We start from the raw sequence: 26,076 nt of genomic DNA, 5'->3' as shown, positions 1-26,076 counted from the left end.
TACAAATGCAGAATGTATTTCAAGTTTATTTGTGGTTATCCTACATGCAAGTTTAATGAGTCCAATGTGATTTTAGCATCCTCTTCCACAATCTTTGTATTTTTTATTCAAGGTTTCTGTGACTCTCCTGAAGTGTTATTTGGAAGTTAAAATCCTCATCATTCTTTTGTTGCCTCCTGTGCATGATTCAGATGACGTTACTTTTCATAGTTTAGTGCATTTGAAAGTGATAAAGTCGTAAAGCAGCGACTCTTTCAAAGGAAGCATTACCATTGCAGGGGTTTAACTGGCCTGGCGATCTGGGTCAAAACGCCTTTAAATCTCAATGACAACTTGATAAATATCTCCACCCCAAGAACCCTGAACTCACCACTTTACACACACTTACAGAGCAGTCTAGACGAGACTCAACTGGAGCCTCAGTGACTCACACTAATTCAAATATGACCCACCAGGAAATTAATAACACCACTTCAAAGGCACGTTGTGAGATATGTGAACACCACTTTTCACAGGTTCTAAAAATATAGCCACACATCTATAACATATCAAGACATCTCAAAGGCTTTTGTTAATTAGATTGTATAGAAATATGCACTGCTTTACTAAAGAAGTGTTAGAGGGTAATGGAAAAATCTTAATAGGTCCACTATCTTTTTTTAAGTAGAGGGACAAACAGTACAAGAGAAGATTGTGAAATAAAATACATATGAGTTGGTTTTTCATCCACCACACATTGACGCCAATGGATGAATACATATATTTCACTGGTGTATTCTGCCTCACCCACACATACAGCACTCCTTTTCTCCCTCCTTGTTTCTCTCTCTAACCCTATCTCTGTTTTTCCTGGTGTAAGCTCTGACAGAACACACAGTTATGTTCAAACAGATGCATACCAGATGCATATGTGAGGCAGCCTGGTTTAAGCTCTTAAAGCCCCTCAAATACAGCCATGCAAGAAAATGCATAACATCACGTTTTACCTAACCATACATATACATTTATAATTTAGTATGCATTAGAATGTATGTTAAAAATGTAAATTGACTATACATTATATGAATCCTATTGATGATATCGCAAACATTCACTCACGCTCCCAATTATGCATGCACTTGTGCACACAAGTAGAATAATGGGAGGCATGCAGATCCCTACAGCAGCTCTTCATCCCCCCACCCACGATACGTCATCTGTTGTCTCTCCGCTGTTTATTGGGAATCTCCCCCCGCCCCCGAGCTGACCTGCTATTGGCTGCTGCAATGTGGCTTCAAGGCTGCGCTTTACCACCGCAGCAATCCCAGCAAGACAGGCACTATTAGGCAGCCAGCTACACATTCAATTCAATTCCCTCTCTAATTTAGCTGAAACAGAAAGCTCTGCAACCCATCCCCCAACCGCTTTCTTTCTATTTAAACACCTACAGGATGTACTATGTTTCATGTGAAAGATGATGTTCTGTATGCAGCCAGCTGTGATCTTTTTTTTAGACTTATAGCTTGTATGCTTCTCCCTATTTTATTATAATGTAACACATTTATACATCACAAAAATACTGTATATATATATATATATATATATATATATATATATATATATATATATATATATATATATATATATATATATATATATATTAAGTTTCAGATCAACAAACAAAATCCAATCAGAACATCAGAAACAATCTAGTGACGCAGTGCCGTAATATCTATATACAAAATAGAAAGAAATATAGAAAAGCTCTAAATGTCTTCACATGGACCTTGAACTGGATTCTGAATTGGGAGAGGAGACGGTTTAAAGAAATCAAGATGGGTGTGCGATAAGCTGGTGGTCGGAAGCTTTGTGGCAGCACCAGTGGGTAGATCTTCTCCATAAGATCAAAAGGGAAGTAAACATTATGATCGGATATCATCTGCTTAGCAATGGTAAGATATAACCTACTTATTCTCAATTTGAATGAAAGCATATAAACAACAAACAAAATAGGATTCGGGACAGAACCTTGGTGCACAAAGAAAACGTTATCAAGAATACTACGCTCATCTATGGTCGTTGCAGCTGTTCAGCATGCACTCTCCTCCTAAAACAAGAGTAATACAGGTTTATAAGTGTGACTTCACTTCCACTGTGGCTTCTACTGCTTGTAGAGCCTTTTCCAGCTAGATCCATACTGTACTGTTTACTGTCGAGGAGCCATGTTAAATACATTGCATGCATGTATGTGTGGGAAGGGGTTGAAAGACTGTGGTTTATTTAAATTATTTCCGTATATTCCTCTTAGGCATGCGTAGCTAGGGCAACCCCCATGGATTTGTTGACAAACAATCCCAGCACTCATTAAAATGTATTTATGGCAGTCCATACAGCATTTGCAAAAGGCTACAGTGATTCTGTTGCCACACCTTCGGTTGAGACTTATGAGCCAACCCATATTAACCAATCATTAACTGCCAACATTAGTGCCTTGCATGCGACGGGTGCTGTGTTGGCGCTCAGCTGCAATAATAACTGACGCACAAACAAGTTTAATCCATCTATATACGGTATACGGTATAAGTCCTCAGTTCATCTGTCCGGGAGCGTTCGCAGCCACGGTGTCGCGCGCATTGTCACGTACACCCGAAACCGAATTCCCAATAAGTCTCCACAATTAGTTTACCTGCCAGGTTGTCAGCTGTGTTTCTGCCTGGCATACTCTATCAGGGCTTCTGCCCGTGTATTTGCAAGCTCTGTGTAACGTTAGCGAGGGGTTCGAGGGAGGGAGAGTGTGTGTGTGTGGCAATAAGTACGAAGTCAGCAGTAAGGTAGTAGCCGAGAACGTAGCAGAGCAGTGTGTGTTTACAGTTTATATGTCGATGGAAATAAACCCTTTGTCTTGCCAGCCACTTGCTGATTTTCATGAAGGTTAGCCATGAAGTTAGCGACAACTCTGGCTCACACTCACTCAAGGTAGGCTGACCTTTTATGTTCGACCTGCGCTATTTGCCTTTCAGCTTGTTTGTTGATTTTGAATATTACTTTTAACTGTTTAACTGATTAACACATTAGCAAGTCCACTTATGATATTGACATCCCAACTATGAACAGCAGCTCTATTGGTTGTGCTGCTATTGAACTCTGAATGACGAGGAAAACAACGCAATTGTTCTGGTTGCACAACTGTGAAAACTGTCAAATAAACCCTGCCAGTGTTGCATTGTTGTAATTCCAAAACCGTTGGTTGACAAATTCAAAAAATGAAATTCAGGACAGGATATGTAATGGTTGTCTGTCTCTATATGTGACCTGCAGTAGAGTGACAACCTGTCCAGGGTGAACTCTGCCTTCCCCCAATGTCAGCTGGGATCGGCTCTGCGACCCTAAATAGGATAAGTGGTTCGGATAATGGATGGATGGATGATCCCTTTCAGAAATAATTATTATTTCAGAGCACAGCAAGAACAACAACAACAGCAGAACAGTAACCTACTCTCAAAGCTGGAGGGCTTCAGTGAAGAGGTGTGCAAGTCATTCCACGCCAGATAGGACCAGAGGGTATTGACAACCACTCCGGGCTCGGTTTATTGAAATATTAATATTGTATTATTAACTAACATGAAGTGATTGGATACAGTTACTGTGTATGTAACACTGGTTGATTGCAGTATTTTACTTACATGTGTTATTGAAGAAATCAATGCATTTGTTTAACTTGCAATTTAATACCATTGTGTTAATTCATGAAAGGCACGAAGGTTTACATCATTGGCTGTCAATAGTTCACAATTAGTGGCATAATCCTCAGCTAATCGGCTACCAGCATTCAGGTGTTCTAATGTCCCACTATTATTCTGCTGATATGATTTTTAGTGCTGCTCAGTGTCGTAGCTGACCCCAACACCTCAATTTCCTCAAAGCTGAGCTCTAATGTTCATACATGTGATTCTTATTTGGGGTGTTCGTCATTTCAGCAGGATTCATGTTGCTTCTTGGATTCTTTAAGAGCTCCCTCAAAGAGCTGAGTCTATTTCCCAAAATGTAATTGTGTAACCATCTGCAATTCTTTGACGCAAGTGCATTTAACTGAACTAATGCTTGGTGAGAGCTCATTTGTGTGTTTGTGTGTATGAGAAGACAAGAGTGAAATCAGGGTGGGAGAGAGAGTGAGAGAGAAAGAGAAAAAGTGAAAGAGAGTGAAAGAGAGAGAGGAGCCAGAAGGCCTGTTTTCCTTCTTCCTTCATCACATTACTGTCTAACTATTTAATGGATAATTTGTCAGCAGCAGCTGCAAAATAAAAAGCTACAAGATCATTAGGTTTTCTTTGCTTGTTCCTAAGCTTGTTTTCATCAATCACCATTGTGCTGTCCTACTTAGACCTTTACCATACAGAACAATCTTTACTAATTTGATGATGAGGATTGTTTGTTAACAGTTACGTGTGTGTCTGCACGCCCTCCGGGTGCACATCCAACCAGCCTGTCAGTCTCCCAGTGACTCCTGCCACACATCGGCATGGTGGCATTTGGAAAGAAGACTTACAGGAACTGGAACTTTGTTCATTCTGCAACTGAATTATTAATAACCTTGCACATTTATTAAAAGATAACGAGCCAGCTAAGACGATCAGATATGTCACTGCTCCACCTGCTTACACTATCCTTAGGCTTTTTATTGACACTGAATTATATTTGAATGAGGACGCTTTTTTATTAGAGTAAGACTGGCGTGTCTTATACTTTCCCCAAAGAATGTAAATAGAAGAAAAATAATCTACTGATTTGTGATTTGAAGCCAAATCGATGTCATACCTTTAAAGTATCTATCTTCACTTTTTCAGGTTTGCTGTTGTGTTTCTTCCTATTGCTCATGTCACCGTATTAACTCAGATGTCTGCCAGAGACCGAACAATCTCTCGGCCTACAGCTGGACTCGAAGGTTAGCCATCCTTTACACCCTTTTTTACACTAACACTCACACACAAAGGGAGTGAGACACTTACTGATGTGTACAGGAAGCCATCACTGTTCATAGCCAGATAGAGTTTGGTTTGCACCCCTTGGATGGCCACCACGCGCAGCCCCACTGGAATAAGGTTGAACACGGCTGGAAAGAGACAGACAACAGAAACAATTAAACAAAACTTGTACTTACATCTTGATTGTTACATTTATTCTGAAAATATAGTAATGAAGAATAGAGTATATTATGCAGCTAAATTCTCATGGTATTCTTGAAATACAAAGCACATTCAATACTTGGGTGTGCATTCAGTATTTCAGTGAACCAGACAGAAGCTAAATCAATACTGCTGTTGACATTTCCATATTAAAATCACAAGCCAGAAAGTGGACAAAGTGTACCAAATCCAAATTTTAGAGCAAGCCCAAAGCGCATACTGTCAAAACCAAAACACAAATAGAGGTACAACAGGCTCAGGGACTCAGCCGCTCTCCTCCCAAGGGTGTTTCAAAAAGCAAATGAACGGAATTAGTATCAAGAGACAAAAACAGAGAAATTGTAGAAATGGCAAAGCATCTCCGGCTGTGTGAAGTTAAGTATTGCAAACACAATTTGGAATATTCTTTGAGATGAAAAGAAATGAAATATGACAACAAAACTGTGGTCAAATGTTAATCTGTGATATGATGACAGCTGTTATCTGACATTGACTGCGGCATTATGTAAAAAAAGGGAGAGAAAACACTTACACACCTCTGTACATGGCTTCAGCACACACACACACACACACACACACACACACACACACACACACACACACACACACACACACACACACACATAGACCTGTCCGTGACCGGCGGGCTGAGCTCCAGTCGTGCGGCTGAGAGAACCAGCGGAAGCCCAGCTGGTGAATGAGGTGCACTTCTACTAATTAATGTCAGCCTGGACTGTGTACAAGTGTGCCTGTGTGTGTTTCATAAGAAGCTGGGAACCCACGGCTGAGTAGAGGAAAACACATGTACATCCTCCTGAAAGCCTGCAGTTGTGCTTATATCCCCCCCAAAAAACAAACTTCCTGCCTTTTAATCTGACTATTGCTGGATATACTGCCAAACAGGGATGCCATCATCCCTGCTGTTGGATTATTTTCCTTTCTTCTTTTTTTTATTTTTATTTTTTTTTACCTTTTTTATACCAAATCCAGTAAATACTGTCAACTGGAGAATGATACTATTCATCTCACATTTCCCATTTGATTGTTAAGAGTGTACATTGTCACATTAGAATAGCGATGTGAGAGGATAAAATTTAAATTCTCACACCAGTTCAGCTATGAGTCAGAGCGTACCCTTACTATAGGTCCTCTTGTCAACCACTTAGTAGATCCCTATCTGCAGGCTCCTTCGAGCAAAGTGCACTATGGAGGCTTTTTAACGGGCTATTTCATCTGCCCGTATCGCTCTAACACTACCAACATCCCTCTCCCTGGACTTTCATTGTAAACAACAGCCACAGGAATGCTTAATGTATTTACTTGGTCGAGTAAACAGGCGTTGCCAGCATATTACTGGTTCAGTGAAAAAGCGGTAAAGTCCCAGAACCACTCGCTTTGTGGTTCTCTGCCTTCCCTTTCACTTGCTTCCCCCTCTTTCTCTCTCTTTTTGTGTTTTTTAAATGTCATATCCTCAACTTATACTCTTCTCCTATCACCAATGAAATGTTTTGAAATTTTTGAACAGTCAGAGCAGCTCAACAATAACAAAAGTATGTCTGGCTCTTCGACAGATGAAGATCCCATGAGTCTGCCAGCACTTATAGCATGGCGGACATATTGGATAGTGTTTCCGCTGATCAGAAGCAGCATTTCTAAAACAGCGATCACAAGCAAACGTATCATGCTTTAGTTTAGCCTATAATATCCTACTGGATAACAGGAGTTGTCTTGTTGTTCTTGTTTTTATGTAGTTGTAAAATAATCAGGACTCCTGTCCAGTTCTCCTAAAAAATGACTTATCCTTTCTCGTTCCTTTGTGCATCTTAAATCCTCAATTATATTCTCTGTTACTGTACGGTTGAGTTACCTTCTTAACTGACTTCGGCTCACATTTAAATTGTTCAATTTTTCCAATAAATGTGACAGTCTTATAGTGGGATAGTGTTCAAAAGATAGCTGGGGAAAGACACGCCCTCTCTATAACAGATTGCTGTATCTATTTTCTTTAGGTGATTCCTGCTTTGGCAGCTCGTACAGCAGATGCTGCCAGCAAAAGGTATATCTCAAACAGATAGGACTATACAGCCTCAATAGCTGCAGTATTTAATAAGCACTGCACATTATTAAGCTAACATACCAATGATAGATGTGCTGATGTGCATTTACTGACTGTGAACACAAGACACCGACACTATGACTATACATTTTGCAATTACGGGTCGAAGAAGAATAAGATCCTTTCCAAACCCTAACATAAACTATAATTAGTGTATGTACAACATTACTGAACTAGTTCACACCAACAATTACAACACACATAATTGGACAGCGTGGGAAAGCATTAAGGAGGCTGAACAATTTCTTCCGACCATTGTTCAGATTGATCCATCTTGGTATAAAGTGGAGCAACCCTGAAACATCTTGCAACCTGAGGACTTCTTGTCTTAATAATTGCACCGTTTCCACTTCCAGTGCGTCGCTCACTAAGTCCCCCCTCCCTTGGTACTCCCACCATGATGCACATTCACATCCGCAGTCTGCTTCATTTCAGAAGGATGACCAGCCGGTGTGCTGATGCAGATTTTCAAGAGGGGAAACTCAATTACTTCCTGGCTCCTAGAAACACCTGAGCACCCTGAAGAGGATGACAGGGCCGCCACCCACTCACAGACCTTTCCCAGTGCAGAGAGCCACATAGAATAAGAAGGGTGAGGAGGCGTGAGGGACAGTTTCTCACGATCGCTCGCAGGCTGTCCATGTGCCTAGAAGTCATAACCAATCAAGTGACAATGAACACATCACATTTGAATCAATCTGTAACTCAATCAGGGAGCAGCTGAATTATGACAGAACTACAGACAAAAGATAATTTGTTGCGACAACATTCAGTAGATCATGTCTCACCTCATTACTATTGCATGGCTGAATTAGGTTACTTCAGGGAAAATGTTAGGTTAAGTTAGGTAAATTACTATATTTAGACCATCAACAGCATGTGTGTTGGTATAGTGCTGTTGCATAAAGGATGGCAGTGTTTTTATTGACTTTTTATTAGTATTTACCATCGTATGTTCATGAAGCTCAAAAGGGATATTATAGTTGTACATTAGTAATGAATAGAGTAAGAACACAGCAATCGGTTCACTGTTGGGTAAAATATTTGAAAAGATACACATGGTCTCAAATCTCACTGACAATACATTTTTTTAAGCCGTAGATTTTAGCAATCTTTCAAATCAAAACAATATGTTCTATTTCCAAAGAGGAGGAGGACATCTTGGTCGAGACTGAGAATGAGCTGGATTTTGAACATTGAACAGTCTTTCTTTCAAAGAAAGGCAAGGCACGTTTATTCGTACAGCACATTACAACAAGGCAATGCAAAGGGCTTCACATTAAACCAATAAAAGCATCAACACATAATGATGATTTAAAAACAGTGAAGAAAACATTAAAACAGTCAAAAAGTAAAAAGCTGAATGAAATGAATAGAAGTTGCAGTGCAGTTTTATAAATAAAATGCAGTAGTGACATGAAGCAATTGAATCTGATTTAATTAAAAGGGTTTAGAGTTGCCTTACAGTAATGTTTTCTCTTTTTTACCCAGAGGCTTTGCTCAGTTGTGATGCAACACAAGAAACTGGGAGAGAAATCACTGGGATTCATAAGACTTGAAAGTTATGAAACTTCTTTATTACCAGATCTGACCGGCCGAGGCTTCTCAGCAAGCTACTATGGCAAAGATTGGATCCTTTGTGTGTGTGTGTGTGTGTGTGTGTGTGTGTGTGTGTGTGTGTGTGTGTGTGTGTGCATTTGAGTAGGTCCTCTCCCACCATCACAAGACACCAGTAGCTCCAAGAGGACTGCGCTCTCGGTCACCATGGAGACAAGCGCACCCAGCGCCTAACAACGCTATTTTTGGAGCCGTGCAAAGAGCTTCACTCTTTCTCCTTTTTTCTTGCCAATGCGGGACAGTTGTTACCTAAGTCAACAGAAACGTGAGCCGTTGCAGACGTGATGTGTGGTGTGTGTGTGTGTGTGTGTGTGTGTGTGTGTGTGTGTGTGTGGGGTGTGCATATGCGTGTGTGTGTTACTTTATTCATTATCGTTTCTACTTACACAGTGTTCTCGGTGTAGTACTTTAACTTTGTTTCGGAAACAAATTGCACACAAATTATAAGTTCTTCGGCAACATTTCACTCGCTCAGAGCTGCTATTTATATGAACAGTGAGAAACACACGCCACCTCCACCAAGGGAGTAATTGAATATAGAGGAACTAACTCAGCGGCTGGAGAAGTGTTTACATCCGCTTAGTGTCAGGATTACACAGCAAGTATTACATCAAAGGTATTTCAGTGTGCCATCTTGCTCTTGGTATCAGGTCACTAACTGCTGTACTTTTCTAATCCTCAAAAGCACGCGGTGTTCACTGAATTACCTATAATTATATGGTGGTCTGCTTCTGCTGTGCTGCTACTAGACAAGTGGCTGTTCTGTTACTCTTCCATTGATATCTCTAATTTGTCTATTGGAAAATAAAGAGCTGGTGGGTGTAATGGCAGTGGTAGGGAAGCATCAACAGATAGTATAAGACGTAACTGGCTCTCACAACAGAGGCAGTGTGTAGGAGAGTAAAAAGGCAATCATCATCATCATCATCATCGTCATCATCAGTGTTAAGATTGCCATGACTTTGATTAGATCAAATTAACCACTACTCACAACTGCACTGTTTAAGAGCACTGGCAAGGAAAAGGTTTTGTCTGTGTTATGAACCAATATTTTTATCCGCAGAAGTGAAAATCAAAACAAACAATGTACTTCAGATGTAGTAATTAGCATTTGTAATTCTCTGAAAAGCAGCGCTGCACTGTCTCTCATGAACTCATTCATGGGGCATCGTATGTTTCCATAATGTTGATACTCTGTTACATCCATAGATAATGCATCCTGTCTGTAGTACAAAGTATTGGCAGTAGCAAGGTGAAAGGTTCCATCCGGCCAAAAGTACAGCAGGACAATGGAAGCAATATATAAATTAGAGGAACAACATATGAGAGTGAAACTTACTGTAACCATTGTCCTCCTCCTTCGTTCCATCAATGGTGCCATCCGCCTGCAGCTGCAGGTGGAAACCTTGTCGACTGTACAGCTTTGTCACGATCCCCTTTAGCTGGGGCTCTGCAGAAGGGACACAGAGACAGGAAGACACAATAATGAAACACGGACTGGAGGAAAGCAGTAATATAGAAATGAGAGGTCACTCCTTCTAAAAGGACATTTTGAAGCTTCAGTTTCGGTTTAGAGCTTTGAAAAGTTACTAAAACCACAAAATCCAGTTTAGTCAAAGGGTATAATAGTGGAGCCAAGGCGGGACAAATACTAGCAATTACGATGACTGACTGTGATAGGCTAATACACCTGTCAATCAAGTAAGCAAGGTTACCACCAAATAAGGGAATCCTGTGTTGTTTAATATTTAATATTTTTGGAGCCAGAATGTGGCGACCATGAAAGAAGCTGCTGTTGAAAGATTGTCTGACATTGGCTTGACCACTCAGACCTGGTGGTGGCCTCTTGATACAACATCAGAACTGATAAAGGCTCTCGGCTTGCTGATTGCCAAAATGCAGATTCTCTCTGGTCCTGCAGCCCCTTTAAACGGGCCATTCAACTTTTTATTATCTAGGGGATAAACAACATAGCAAGACGTCTGATGAATGGAAACAATTAAATAACATAAGCTTCAGTGAGCTTTAAGATGGACACATTGATTGATGCTAGTATTTAATTGGCACAATGAAAAGACCTACAAGTTGATTAATGCTGCTGTGTCGACAATCCATGAACACTGTTTCTGTCTTTCCTCTATAGTGGAACAGAGGTGCCTAAAAAGGCCGCCTCTGTGGCTCCACAGAGATATGAGACCACAGGTGGACAGGAGCAAATAATATCAAATATAAAAATGGCTTGGGAAGCGCGTGTGAGGTGACTCAGTGGTCTAAGATGGCGGAGAACATTTCTTTTATTGCCCTCCCTGTTACTCCCTCGATGCATCCTGTCACTCGCTGCATGTCAACTGTTCAATAAAGTAGAATTTTAGTGAGAAAATATTTTTTAAAAACTGCTGAGGTTTGTTGAAAATCATAATGACTTTTTGTTTTGGGTTTATGTACAGTTCAAGACCAATGTCTATTTTTTATCTAAACTTCAGTCAAATCTTTTAGAATATGCTGGGATTTGAGTAAATTACATTTTGATTTGAAACACATCAACTTTTACTTTCAATGATACAGCCTGTGATAAATATAGTGCTCCACGTTTATTATATTTTTGACATAGTAAAGCAGGAGCTGTATTATTGTGTTGTATCTGTTACTGCATTACATACAAAACAATAAGACACAATATAATGATTCAATGCAAATAGTTATAGCTGTACTAATAAATTAAAAATAAAAAACATAGAAAACGAGCCACAACAAGACTAAAAAGACAATAGTTTGAAGTGAATTATTTACTTTTGAAGTGGCTGGGCAGTGCGCCTGTGTTACATCAGTGTGAGTGTGATAAGAGCTAAGTGCTCTCCATTTCCTGGTTACTGTCCCTGGTGGAGTGTCCTCTACTGTGGTCTACCACACCTTTCATCTATCCTTTCATCTCACTTTACCTTCCAATACCATCATTTCTTGCCTTACTATGATTACTTTTGCGTCAGAGACAGTTTGGTTTATTCATTGTGTACACCATAAATATTGTGATAATTTGTTGTAAAGTGTATCCTTCAGTAGAACACATTGATAAATGTACATATGTTAGCATGTGCCGCAAACACAGAAGGCACAGGTCGATGTGCACACTGCATTTACCAGACAATGCACCAAACTGTATACGGTCTAAGTCACACACGGACAACGCCTTCTTCATCATCATCGCTTCCCCCACATGAATAGGGATGGACGTTGGGAGTGAGAGAGGTGCTACAACATTTAGGATAGTTGTGGTGTTGCTTAAAAATTCACCTTTACTCGGGTGCATCATGTACACAGTTACAACAGTTGGAAATGAATGGGATTGAATAAAGGTTGGGAGAAAACATTGAATCTTTGTTGTTAGCACATCCACACACATGAATAAAATGATACAATTGACAGGAGGTCTTTGGGCCTGATGTGATCCGATCAGATGTCGCTTCGCACTGGGTTTGTTAGGGAGTCGGTGCTTTCAGACAACACCTCTGACACCACTGCAGTGAGAGAGCTCAAAGAGCCACCCTGGTCCTTCGGTCACATGCATATGATACTTAGAAAAGTATAAACGTATATGCTCATCATTTCAATTCTGACAGTCAGTACCACATATTTCTCATTATCTGCCAAGTATTTGTTTTCTTCCGTTGGATACATATCGGCTACAAAGAACTTGAAAATGCACCTTTTGAGCTGAGCAAGAGGTCTGCTTAAAATTATAAATAAAAGTTAAGCCCTACTTCTTCTTCTCTTGGGAAACCTGGGTCTCTATGTGTGTAAGTAATCTACCCAAGGCTGCCATAGGAATCCTTTTTGGAGACTGATAATAAAGAACAGTTTATTAATCTATGATGAACTGATCATCCAGGGTAATTTGAACAATGACTTCAGTGATTTCAGAAAATCAACTTAATACGCACTTGTGTGAATTTTGTCTGGTGTGTCCTGAATAATTGGACAGTTAAGGATGAAGTATCAGTTTAATATATTTTAATATATTCCTCAGCAGTCTGAGATGCCAAAGCTGGCTTCTCTGTGGACGAACTTCCTCAGGACCCCCCCCCCCCCCATCCTCCCTCCCCACACACACACACTTTCTCTCTCTCTCTCTCTCTCTCTCTCTCTCTCTCTCTCTCTCTCTCTCTTTCCCGCATTCTCCCACCAAACCCTGGCAGACTGATGTGATGTATCGTTTGAAATGTGCAAATGGAGGAGTACTCAATATGTTCTATGTTAAGAGTATTTTTACACATATATCATGGTAGCCAAGAGTAGATGAAGAGTTAGTGATCCTAATAAAATTGCACAACAGACCTGGTCGTCTCCTTTTCCTCTTCTTGGAGCCAAAGAGTTTGACCCGGGAGAAAACGTTCAGCCGACCGGGTTTTTCACAGCTTCCCTTGGCTTTAGTGGGGCTGCTAACGCAGCGGCAGGCATTATTAGACTTCTCCCGCTCCCTCTGCTGCCTCTTTTGCCGTATGAGGGAGCTGGCGATCGCTGCAGCCATAGCCAGTTTGGCTGCGCGCGTGAAACAACTTCAGCAGAAGCGTAAAAGGATCACCCAGAAAAGTAGATCCCGAAGGTACACGTCCAGACGCAACTGCAATAAATTATTCAAATAACAAAAGTGTTTGCCAAGTGGACTTTGACGAGTAGAGAGTAAATCGGTCCCAGTGGTGCAGAGAAGCCAGTTAGATAAAGCCCGAATTCATCATTTTGATTTTTGGGCGTTATTCAGGAACTGTCCGTTGTATCTCCGAGAAAGGAAAAAAAGTCAGACTTGACAACCAGTAAAACCCACCCGCTCCATTGAGAAGCTGCACAAATACTTTCACCGCAGCAAGTTGCATGTTCCTCCAACTGTATCATTGTCTGCCTCACAACCAAAACGCACAGCCCCGGTCCCCGTACGCGGTTTCGCACCATCCCCCTAAACTACATGGTCGCGCACATGGTATGCAGAGAAGCAGGCAGTCGTGAATGAACCTCAACGCGCAGCCAGAGGACTGAAACACCTGTTTGCAGACAACGGGAGTGTTTGCAGGGCTCTTTCTCTCTTTCTCTAAATCCCTCACTGAGGCTGCTGCTGTCAGGGAGAATTAAAACCGAGTTTTAGAAAGGCATCGCAGAGGATGTGAACGAATCACTAAAGAGATTCCATTTGTGGGTTTTTGTCTTTCTATCTCTCTCTCTTTTGTGTGAGGCAGCGGCAGGCGCATCTTTGTGGGTGCAGAATCCAAGCGCAGCACAGCGCGAAGCACAGAGTTAGCTGTGCTGCTCACAGCATCCCACCGACAACCTGGAGGATGAGCAGAGGGGAGGGCGCAGGGAGTCTCACTACTGAGCCACAAACTCAGGCAGGGTGCACAGATGAGAGATACTCCATAGGCCGTCATGTGGGATAACTCATGTTACATATACAGAGGAAGGGGCGTCGATGGTGGAGGGAGGAGTGGGGAGAGTTGGCGAGAGAGAGAGAGAGAGAGAGAGAGAGAGAGAGAGAGAGAGAGAGAGAGGCAGTGAGGGATAGATGGCAGTCAGTGATTTGACAGAGAGAAAGGAGGAATCATCAAAATAAAATATATATTGTATCAGACAAGAGTGGACAGATAATCATGAAAACAATGAAGCACTACTGGTACAGCTCAGTCTGTTTGGCAGTTACGACATTTCCAAAAGATAAAAAGATAAATCCCACGTTTCTTAGGGCGAACGTCCAGCCGTGAAAGATGATTAAACATGTTATCAAACTTATTCAATTGCCCCGCTTTAGCGCGCAGATAACTGCGAGGGATGAAACAGCAGGTAGCCATCATCAGACGATGGCAACGCAGGAGGAATAAAGTGGAATAAGCAATAGGGATTTAGTGGGAAGAAATATCAGAATCAGCCTCGAGCCGGTGGATCACAGCTCCACGAATTCGCATTTAACGCACGTTAATTTATTATACAAAAAAAATAGTAATACACATGCCATTACACCCCGTAAGAAGCCTGTCCTCACAGAGGCTGACACATTTTAAATTTACATAATAAAAACGCAAACTTAAAAGAGGGTGCTCTTTTCGCGCTGCTTTAAATCCAGAGCGTCTCTGTCGTCTGCAGCCTGACTGCCGGCCTCGTCTCCCCTCAGTCCCGGACCGAGCCCAGCTAACCGCCTAACCAATGGTGCCACCTACTGTCGTCTACCCAAACTGTCGCAGATGTTTTATTTCTGCCGTCTGCTCGGTAATAAACGGCAGGAACGCACCTCGACATGATGGACTGTTGATTAAATGTGAGGCGTCGCTTCGTCTGAGATATCGCGGGAGTAAAAGTGAATTTAGGAAATTACTCTTTAAAACTAACCGAATACAATGTAAAGCTCATACACACGTGTCCCGAGTGAAAGTACAACCTCGAACGAAACGGCGACAAAACTCACAAGGGGACGAAATAAAGTGCTGCAACTGTTCAGCGCTAGAGCTCAACTTCAGCACCACGGACAGCTCCTCGTGCTGCCCGCGTCCACACAAATCACTACTTACTGTATCAATAGAAAAAAACACATACTACTTAAAATCATCAACTCAATTTGACTTAAGACCACTTCTGGGAAGCCTTTTCTCAATAACACTTCAAATAAATGTAAAATAATAAATAAAAAAAGACAAAACAAGTGCAGCGTAAGTTTAAAAACCAAATGGCAGCCTACCTGAAACCGCTTTTCTCAACGGGAAGGACATGATTGTCTACGGCGAAGCCCAGAGCGATGAATACTTTCAGTCCTGAAGTGAAGGCGAGTCGTCTACATTCAGCAAAGTTCAAACCATTGTCAGACAACTGTCAGAGGCGTAGTGCGAGACTAAGCGTCGAGGCGTGGCCATCAACAGGAAGATCATTACAGGACATTAGCGACATGCCATTATGACTTTCTAAATGCTCATTAAACATTCATTTAGAGGTATTGTTGATCCGGCTGAAACACGGGCGTGTGTTTGCTGTGTCGCTGCGCGCGGCGGGCCGGGCTGAAGAAAAGTGGTCGGAAAAACTGCAGTCTGGGATTGTACTTCATTCTTGGGGGCAGGGAAGACTTTGCTCTCATATTACAAAAAAAATGCTGTAAAATGATCCGGTAATGCGTCGACTAAACTGGTTATACAGGCCAGTCCACTTTGGACTGAACAATATCGATGTACAATGAACTGAGACAACATGCATTAGGTAATGCGTTTTCAAAAAGACAATTCTTTGTTCTTCTTTCTTTTTCCCTTCTCAAATCGCCCAGCTTATTCTTAGTTTGACTAAATATGCTAGTATTCAGCATCTGAGTATATATTAATGTCAAATACGATGCATGAATGTGTGGTCACTTGGCTTGCTTGTACAGCTTAATTTATTGCATTAATCCAGTTATACATATAATGTGTGTCAATACATGTCTGTGTATGTAATGATAGACTACACAATGAGCTCTGAGATATAGGGAGCCTTACAGTAGGTACTTGTGAGAGTTAGTGCACTCAAATTACTATGAGCAACTTTGAACACTAGATGGAGCCAGTGGACCGGCTGCGGAGAGTCATCCTTAAAAGGTGAATTTACTAAGACATTATATGAAATCGAGAAAAATGACATGAGACCCCAGGGGGTTAAGGGAAAATCCACTTAAAACAGAACTCAAGTCACTTATCAGACATGTGCCTCTTTACGCAGACCATCAAAACTTAAATCAATGATTTAGTCACAATTTCTGAAGTTGATCTATTAACATTAACATTTCTCGTTGGTCTTTGACCAACATCACTGTAACGTGCACATGTGTTTGTGTTTAATGTAGAGCTAAAAGTAATGAATCAGGGAATGTTCTCATATAGTAAAATCCCCCACTATCCAGTAGCTCCAAGGTTTGTCTTTAAATGATTGAATGCATCTTCTTCTGCCCTTCAGATTACAAACACACTTCTAATTCACAAAGTACTGAGCAGAAAACATAGCCTTTTATTAATATGATAGATTACTATGTTTCGAGTGACACATACCTAATCAATGAAGTCACAACTGTAAATAATCATGTTTTATTTAATTTAGAGATTGTTGACCAGTCATGTGGAAGAAAGCTATTTTTGTGATAACGTACTGAAACTAGATAGGAGTATGAATAGTTCACGGATCAATATCACGATATTGACTTTGGCTTGGAACGCATACTGGAGATAAAAATAGGTGTTTTCCTGTTTAGTGTTATTGATGTTTTCTCTTATGGCAGAGAGGAAACCAAGCTGTAACCCCACACAGTGTAAGAGAAGATGGTCACCAAAGTTGTTTCAATGTTGAACTGAGTTTTATAGATGATCTTCAAAAACAGCTGCTTCCTTCATGCATAGTAGAAATGATATCCACTGGGGCAATATTTACTATGATTATGACAGTCCAAACAGCTTTCTTAAATCCAAGAGAAACAAAACATCTCACCTCAAGCAATACACAGTTAACTGTGTTAGTTGATAAGAAATATGTCTTAGAATCAACAATGTATAAAAAATCCTCTTTGTGAAGCACACATGAATGTTGTCCTTTCCATTATCAATTGATTACCTAAACATCCTCAATAAGTCACTGTAAGTTGGTTCAGCCTTGAATGTTGTCATGTTCTAGTGCGGCTGTAATCAATACTGCACAATGTCCTCATTTCCTGCCATCTCTGGCTTGAGATGGCAGGAAACAAATCTGTTTTTACACGAAAAAAGTCTATATCCAAGACCGATTCAATGGAGCTGTAGATCTTCCACATAGATAGTAACATTTCCATTGCCAAGGAAAGTTCAGTGGGTTACTTCATGACATCACACTTTGAGTATAAGAACTTTCTAATATTTTGGGCTGTCTTAGAACTTAGAAACAACATGTATGACATGTAAAAATGGTTGTAGTTCCCCTTTAACGCTCGCATTAAACTCACATACTACAGCATGTTTCTGTTTGAACAGGCTGCCAAAGGGTAGATGTAATGCAGTGTATCAAGTTGAAACGTTAATATAAGATATTTTACTTCTCCAGTTTAAAAAACACACAAAGCAAATCAAAGTAAAAATATTGATATTGTTCATTATTAAATATTGATAACCATACCTAACTCGGATGAGCTAATATTCTCCTTTGAAGCTGTGACTTCAACTTTTGTTTCAAGACGTTTTTGTTTGGACAAATTGTTTTACAAATATGAGTAACACATGACTACGACCAAATATATTTAGACAATATTGGGAAATATCGCGCTGATTGGTTGAGTGATTCTTCTTGAATAGTTAAATATTATGTATGTTAAAAGACTACTGCATAATGATTTGCTTCTCTGCTGTTTTATTGATGACGCATAACATTTCTGTCTTGTTAATATAAATAAATTATGACTTGATAGTGGAGCCTATTACTTATAAAAATTGGAAAATATGCTAAAGTTGTGAAGTCTCTCTCGCCTTCTTAATTGATACACAAAAAAAAGAGAAATCTAAATCAGTTATTAGTGCAAAAACAAAGACGCAAAAACAGCAATATCTTGACCGTTGCACGATCAGCGCTATAGACAGCTCAGGAGACGTGTTAGTGTACTCTCACCTATTAAGCTGCTCGATATTTGCAAACCTACACAGAACAACCAAACGAAAAGCTGGAAATGCATGGTCTTGGCTGATAATTTATTGTTGACATATTGACTTATAATGAAGAGGGCACTATGTGTTTTTGTCCACTGACGAAGGGTTCTGAATTAATATTGGCGTAGCAAGGGAGTGAAGTGAGGGTAAGGAACAGAAATGTAGTATTAAGACACCTCTGTTTTCACGGCAGAAGACGATATACCTGCCCGGTTCTATCGATGCCTCTCAAACAAAGACGGACAGATTGCAACACGACCAGAAGCAGAACCCAGGTTTTTGCTTTAGTCATCGCACCAGTGATAAACCTCGGCCATCACTCAAGCAGACAGTGTGGCCCCTTCCGGAGGATGGCTGGGTCCATCACTGACAGTGAGGAGGACAGAAATAGGTGATGAGTCGGGCTGCATCGTACAACAGCGACACTCATCAAACACCTCAAGATGATACGAAAGAAAGTTCAAATGTGTATGAGCCTGATAATGTTTGTCTCGCTGTTCGTGCTTTACTTAGCAGCCAAGCAATGATGAAGGAGGAAAGATATTTTAAAAAAGCCGACAATAGCACAGAACTGCTGAGATAAGTACAGGAGAGAGTCATTTTCAAATAGACAAAGAAGGTGTTTAAACGAAAATAGTACAAATCATACGCATTTTATTGTATCCTAAATTCTCTGGTATCATTTGTATTCAGACGTCTCTGAAGAAACTATAGCTCAAGTTCTCTTCAATAGTTTTGTGAGACAAAAGTGGAGTATAGCTATATTTGACTCATTTGAAGTCTAGCACCGACCTAAACTTAGCTCATTTTTCAAGTGGAAGTTGGCTGCTGATGAGCGTGGCATTGATGAAATATGTTTTCTGATATCAGATGAGATGGAGCACCCGCCTCTGGTTTCATCCAAATACAAGAGTGTGTCTCTTCCAACAAATATATAGACACAAGTGACCTCTGTAACCTACACCTGTAGTCACAGTCAATAAGACTAGCAAGACGGACACAAGGGCATTCTTCCCACACACGCATGCACACACACACGCACGTACACACACACACACACACACACACACACACACACACACACACACACACACAGAAACAGCCCCTGTGTCTCTGTGGTATGTGTGCGCTTTGGTTGCTTGTGTAGCAATGTGCCATGGGCACATTAATTACTGTAGTGCTCCAGAGTGCCAGTCTACCGTGGCCTCCCGGGGGCACCTTCACCGTACTGCACTCACACACACACGGCCATACACACACACCCAGTGAAAGAGTGTGTTTCGCATTATTAACAGGCTAAGACTAGATTTAAATTTGATACACTTGTGAGTTTAAGAGCCAGAGATGTGAAAAAGTGTTCTGCAGAAACTGCTGTGATAGCGAGGCCTCAGAGACAGTGATCACTCTTCCTTACACTGTTAGCTCTTCTAATATTGTCCTACCAATAGCGCTGCTCAGTCTGCAAACACACCTAACCTGTGCATGACTTCACACAGACCCAGAAGGTCCCAGCACCGCGCTGCTCTTTCCATCTCTGCCCACTAGAGAGCAGAGCTTGAAAGGATAAGTGTGAGACAGTCCCGTCTGCCGTCAAGGTTGAGCCCTGTGTTGACCTTTGTGTTCTTAAATACAACCAAACGATTAGAGCTATCTCATCTTATTAAACACCTAAGGCTATCACGATAGCACCTTGTGTTTAATGAATGTTTTAATTCATAGAGAAAAGTGGCATCCAAGGGCAAACACTGAATAAGTGTGGAGGTTAACCTTGCTCGCGGTGCATAATAGAAGGCAAAGTTGCATACCACTGTGCCCCTGTTTATATCAAGATATTCAATGGAATTAAATATTTAACATGGGATTCTGCAAATAGCAGTGTTTTTAATCAAACCTCTTGTTACAGAACGAGGTGATCAAGTAAAATAGTATCAAGACAAAAGAGGAATGGTGTCTGATAAGCTCAAAGGGTCACTGCTCCAACCTTTCAGGCCTTTTGCAGAATCCTGCTGGCTGTCTGCTCTTTGTGCACACGCTGTCAGAGTAAATCCACTACAACAGCAGCTTGCCGCATGCTCGGCCACCAGTGCCATAGTGATACCACACGTTACCATGGAGACTGCACATACGTAAGAGGGTGTGTGTGAACGAGAGAGAGCGAGCGAGCGAAAGAGAGAGAGAGAGCGTGTACGTTGGGGATGGGGGTTGGATGTTAGAGAGCAAGAAACCATAACTCAAGGTTCCGGTAGAGGAGGGGGATACGAACCCGTCACGGCTGACTGCCGAACTCATGGCAACGATCGTGTGAAATCTAACCCACCCATTTAAGGACCGGAGAGCTGCGTTCAAGACATGAAAGCAGGGAGTCACTAGACTGAAAATAGAGGACATTAGGCGCATTATTTCTCCCAGCGCGTAAAAGAGGATGATCTCCACCTTGGGGACAAACGGTGTGGAGAACGAGCCACAGCAACACAATGGGAGCGAGAAATCTGCGAGGAACAGTCACATCTCTTTGCACGCTGTAACTCTTGTGTTTCTATCCAAGTGTCAGAAAGATTTTGAAGATATTTATTACTAGTGTGAATCTTGTCTTAAGTGGCAGTGTGAATAACATAAAATGCATCTATTTTTTAACATCACTACTGTATTAATAGGACGATATCTGTATGTGTGTGTAGCAGTGTGCCAGCCATAAATTATATTTCTCTCGCTTTCACCAAAACTAATTAGGAGCAGAAAAAAACCGCAACGCCTGCCATCTTTTATTTAACCTCTCACCTTTTGTATAACAACTGGCTTCAAAGTCTTTGTCAACTGATCAGCACTGCCATATTTTTCTGGAGATATTTTTTGTTTTCCAAGTGAAAGGAACAGCATTCTACTTTGTACATCAATAAAAGCTAAATATGGCACTGAAACATCGAGCTGAAACAGCTTCAGGAGCTGAACATGTGCCAGACACATTGTGTCTCTCCGCTTGATAATGATACAAATAGATGAGGAAGTACACTGCTGCATTATGTTTATGCATTCGATGTGTAAATGCAATCTGTCCCGTCACTTAAAGTCAGAAAGTGTGGCATACTGCAAGAGGAAGAGCTTCATATTCATCTCAGAAAATGCATTTCAAGTCTTCTGTCATGTGTGCCTTGTATGCTGAACACATTTATGCAGTTATTTCATTATGTAAGTACAACATTTTGACCGCTTACTACAATAATTGCTGATATTGTGGCCACTGACTTTGAGGTCATTTAAAGATGAGGATGCAATGATAATGGGTCATCTTTCTGCTTCTCACTTAGTGCTTTATATAGTCATAGACTCAGTATTTTGTACCTTTTTACAGAAATCAGTGAATAAAACCCAGCAAGCACACAAGTGAATATGTTTACTCAAGCATGGCTTTACAATCTGTCGCTTCCTAATTTAACTGCATGTGAAGTACATAATTTAGCTGGGAAGCAAACTGTGGGCTTCTACATCCTATAGCTTCTGTGCTTTTTGTGTTTGTATAAATGTGTGTGTGTGTGTGTGTGTGTGTGTGTGTGTGTGTGTGTGTGTGTGTGTGTGTGTGTGTGTGTGTGCGTGTGTGTGTGTGCGTGTATGTGTGCGTGTGTGTGTGTGTCTAAGGCTGTAATGATGTGGAGAAATATCAATCAGAGGCACCAAACGGTGTGTGAAATGGCCGTAGTTCAGACAGCAGCCTGCTCTGAATGAAAATGTATTTCCTCCCAGCACAAGGTTGTGAAACTACAGGCAAGAGAGGCTCCCTGTTTCTCTTAACCTATATCCAGCTGACCCTTAATTTGCTATCAAAAAAAGAAGAAGAAAAAAGACGAGGATGGTTTATAATACTGAAGCTGACTCTCTGACATTAACAAAGTCTGGCTCGTCTTCTTTGTTCCCCAGGAACCGTGAGCAGGAATATGAAAAAGAAGCAGGTTTATTTAATGCGCAGGATCGTTTACAAAACATCGATGAGATGATGTCAGCAAGCTACTCTTTTGTTTGGGCCCTTAATGAAAATTGAAATGTAATATATGTGTGTACGTGCCATGGATGAGATATGTGTGGACGTGTGTACCAATATCATGACCCTGCAGTTCTCAGGTCCCCTCGGGGATTGTGGGTAAATCATAGCCAACGTTGTTGTAAGGGGGGCTAAAAGGACCCTTTACAACAACGATTGCTGTGTATGGAGACCTAGACAGTACAAATGATTTAAACAGCAGTAGCTCTGACAGAACATTGGACTGTTGATTCAATAGACAAGACTGAAAAAAAGCACATAAGGCAAAGGACAAAGTTAAAACCAAATTCCAGGCTTACAGTAATTTAATTTTGTACATGTTTCCTTTTTTGGGTCGCTACAGCACACGGTGTCTAATGCTACATTACTTTTCCATCAGCCAGCCGAGGCAGAGTGATTGGAAGATAAGATCATGGAGCAGCCATGCACACATGCACTCGTGTATAGATAATTCAACAAGCACACATACATGCATAGTAGACACACACATGCACCCACAGGCAGCCAGCCCGACAAATCTAATAGAGTCTCTGAATGCCTGTTATCAGAACATCTACTATCCATCATTACCAGCATCACAACAGGAGGTATTCGGAGGAGGAAATCAAGTGCTAAAGATGCTCCCTTGGCAAAATGAATGATTGAACAGTATAACATGTTTGACTCGTAGATGGTGAGTCAATAGAAGAAGCCCTTTGGCAATACCCGTCACGGCTGGAAAAGCTGCAGCGAGACAGCGTTTAGGAGTTGAGAGACCATAAACAACAAAATCACTTTTATTCTCTTTTAAGTTATCCCTCCTCCACTAACCAGAACACACACAGGAAATGGGCTCTCGCCACAGCGAAGAGGGACAGCTGGTATCAAAGAGAAATCAAGAAAGTGTGCTGCAGCCAAAATATAGAAGCTCAGACTCTCTGGAAGTTTGTATTAATAACTCCATGCTAATTATACCCCGTCTAGCAAGAGCAGTCTTAGTCCCAGAATACAGTAAGTGAAGTGATGTTGTCCTACATATCCTTTCCAGTATGACACATCAAGGAAGGGAATGGAACGAGATTAAAGGCATCATCTCTGACACCAGCTGGCTTAAACTGTTTACTTACTGATGGAGACACAAAGGAAAGCTCTGAGACCCACAAGAGCACGAGGTCCTGCTTGCTTCTTTTTTAAGAGTTGCTAACTTTAGACACATTGTTGTCTTGATGGACACTTCTTAGGGAGGATGATACAAGCTAACACTACGCTATTTTTGGAACTACATCTGTAGCTGACATGAATTCTTGATTTAGAAATGGCAAGTATGCAAGGTCTTAAATGGGCGGTTCACCCCAGATGAAAAAAAAATACATATTTTCCCTCTCGCTTGTACTGCTGTATATAAATCTATATTGTTTTTCTGTGAGTTTTGGAGACGTTGGCCATAGATATGTCTGTCGTCTCTTGAACATAATGGGTTGATGGCAATCTGATGGTTGTGCTTAAAGCCCCCAAAAATGGGAAATGTCTCTTTCCAATAAATCATGACCCGGTTACTCAATACAATCTATAGAACTTGTTGTGAGCAGTTTATGTAGAAACTAAATAGCTCATGACGACTAAACACTCTTGATTTTTTGGTGTACTCTCCCTTTTAATTTAGATGAAAACATGTTGCCTCACTTGGGAGGAGAAATGCTTTCGCCTGTCTCGATGTTTGTCATCGTTCATCCAAGTATTTGTGTTAGACCCTGATCTTGTCCATTAACCAGGTCCCTGTCCTCAGAATAACCCCATTACATCTCGTCTGGCCTCAAGAATAAATGTGGTTATTATGCAACGAGGTCAAATGTGCAGTTCAGTGAGCTGGGTGTGAACATTAATGAAGCTCATTTAGTCCGGCATCACACTCTTTATTTCCCCTGCCACTGATGCATTACCTCGAGGAAAGTATTTGGGGTTCATTCCCCTGACTGCAAAACTGAGAGACAAGAAGCTGCAGGGATGGTTTTAAATTGGTTCCACATCTCTGGCACTACACTTAAGTTTAAAATGGTTATCACATAAAGATGAGAATGTGTATGAACAAGCCATAGCATGGTTCAGATTGGCATAGATTATTTCAGTGTATTTAACGTTAGGTGTTAGGTGGAACAGATCGACTAAGCTGGAAATGGCACGACGAGACGTGACTCAACGTATGGGAGTGGGTGGGTAAATAGGTCATGTTCCCTAGCTAACGAAGGGTATCCCACTTTTTACTTTCAGTCCCTGCGCTTGTTTGTGAAGTCTGTACACAGAGAAATCAATGGGAACAATGCCAATGGATGGTACTGGACCAGCGTTTGGAATATAACTGGTAGGAGGAGCTGTGCCGAGCTGATAGAACCCTACAGTGGTATGAGAAAGTAGGGCAAAACACAGCAGTAAGGCAGTGATGGCTCTCTGTGGTCTGTAGTAGAAACATGTAATATATAATGCAACAGTATACTGATTAGCATTGGTCTTGTAAATAACAATGAAGCCTGCAGTAATAATAGAACATTGCCTCATCCCTTTGTGGACCTAACGTCATGCCACGAAATTGACACGAGCCACCAGCTAATTACTTGGTATAGTGGTTACCAAGTATAGACACATAGTGCTGTGTCTGTGTCTTAAATGTAATAAAGAATTAAATGGACGCTGCTGCCTCTTTTGTGTAAAGGCCTCTCTTAACACATATCCAAAGACAGTAAAGCAGCAATTCAATGCTGGTGCCGATGTTGAGCTAAGACATGTCATGCTATTCAGTCAGTGAATACTGTACAATTCATATGTATAACCAAGTGTCATGAAACACCAAATGGTAAAAAAGAAATGGACAAAAAGAGTCTGAGGAGGCAAATCGTACAGCTTTGACAAAGTGAATACAAATGCTGTTTTAATTCTGCTCTATCCTTTTACAAAACAGGCTGATAAAAACAGATGGACTGTTATGTTAGCTTGTATTTCTTCTTCTCTTTGATTTAGCTAACAGTTAAATGGGAATGACCTGTTTCCCGTGCCTTCTCAAATCCTGCTGTCTTTAGGAACTGCAGAGCAATCTCTGTGTGTGATGTGTAATGTGTTTTGTGATCTTTGTGAGGACCAAATGCAGTTTAAAAAAAAACATCATAACGAGGACATTTCTGTATTGTGAGAATGTTTTGGCCAGACCTCACCGCTTCGAAGGACGGTTTACACCTGGTTTGTTGGTGTTATTCATTTAGTTGTGTCGGTAAAAGATAGGGGCTAGAATGCATTATGGCTGTATATGCAGACATTTGTGATGATCAACTTCATTTGAAATATAGACTCATCTTCCACTGTTTGACAGATTGATTAGGTTTAGTGTCTTCTGTGAATGACCAATTAAATGATGGCATACATGTCCATTATTCTCTCTGGGCTTCTTCATCTATCAGGTCTTACAGCCAGAGCGGCCAGTGTGGCAGACAGGGAGTCAGAGGTCATGCTTTAACATGTTTGAATGAT

The 26,076-nt window shown here is 41.0% G+C and overlaps 1 protein-coding gene across 6 annotated transcripts in view; it reads right to left on the bottom strand.

The window, feature by feature from the left end:
* Positions 1-26,076, bottom strand: part of fgf13a (fibroblast growth factor 13a) — an 83,337-nt gene that overhangs the window by 10,932 nt on the left and 46,329 nt on the right. For 4 of the 6 annotated variants that reach the window (XM_068590695.1, XM_068590677.1, XM_068590685.1 and 1 more), the window contains 2 exons: positions 10,235-10,345; positions 4,986-5,089 (listed from right to left, as the gene is read on the bottom strand). In XM_068590695.1, coding sequence (XP_068446796.1) covers positions 4,986-5,089; positions 10,235-10,345 — 215 coding nt within the window. Of the gene's footprint in view, positions 1-4,985; positions 5,090-10,234; positions 10,346-13,227; positions 14,375-15,607; positions 16,895-26,076 lie in introns of those variants that run through there. The other 2 variants (XM_068590720.1, XM_068590703.1) reach the window with 2 other exon arrangements.

The sequence above is a fragment of the Clinocottus analis genome, unplaced genomic scaffold (genome assembly GCF_023055335.1).
Source record: "Clinocottus analis isolate CAN_PGR_092001 unplaced genomic scaffold, fCliAna1.0.p SCAF_10, whole genome shotgun sequence".
Taxonomy (NCBI): domain Eukaryota; kingdom Metazoa; phylum Chordata; class Actinopteri; order Perciformes; family Cottidae; genus Clinocottus; species Clinocottus analis.
Note: the sequence above shows the minus strand (reverse complement) of the source record. Positions and strands in the feature narration are given on the sequence as shown.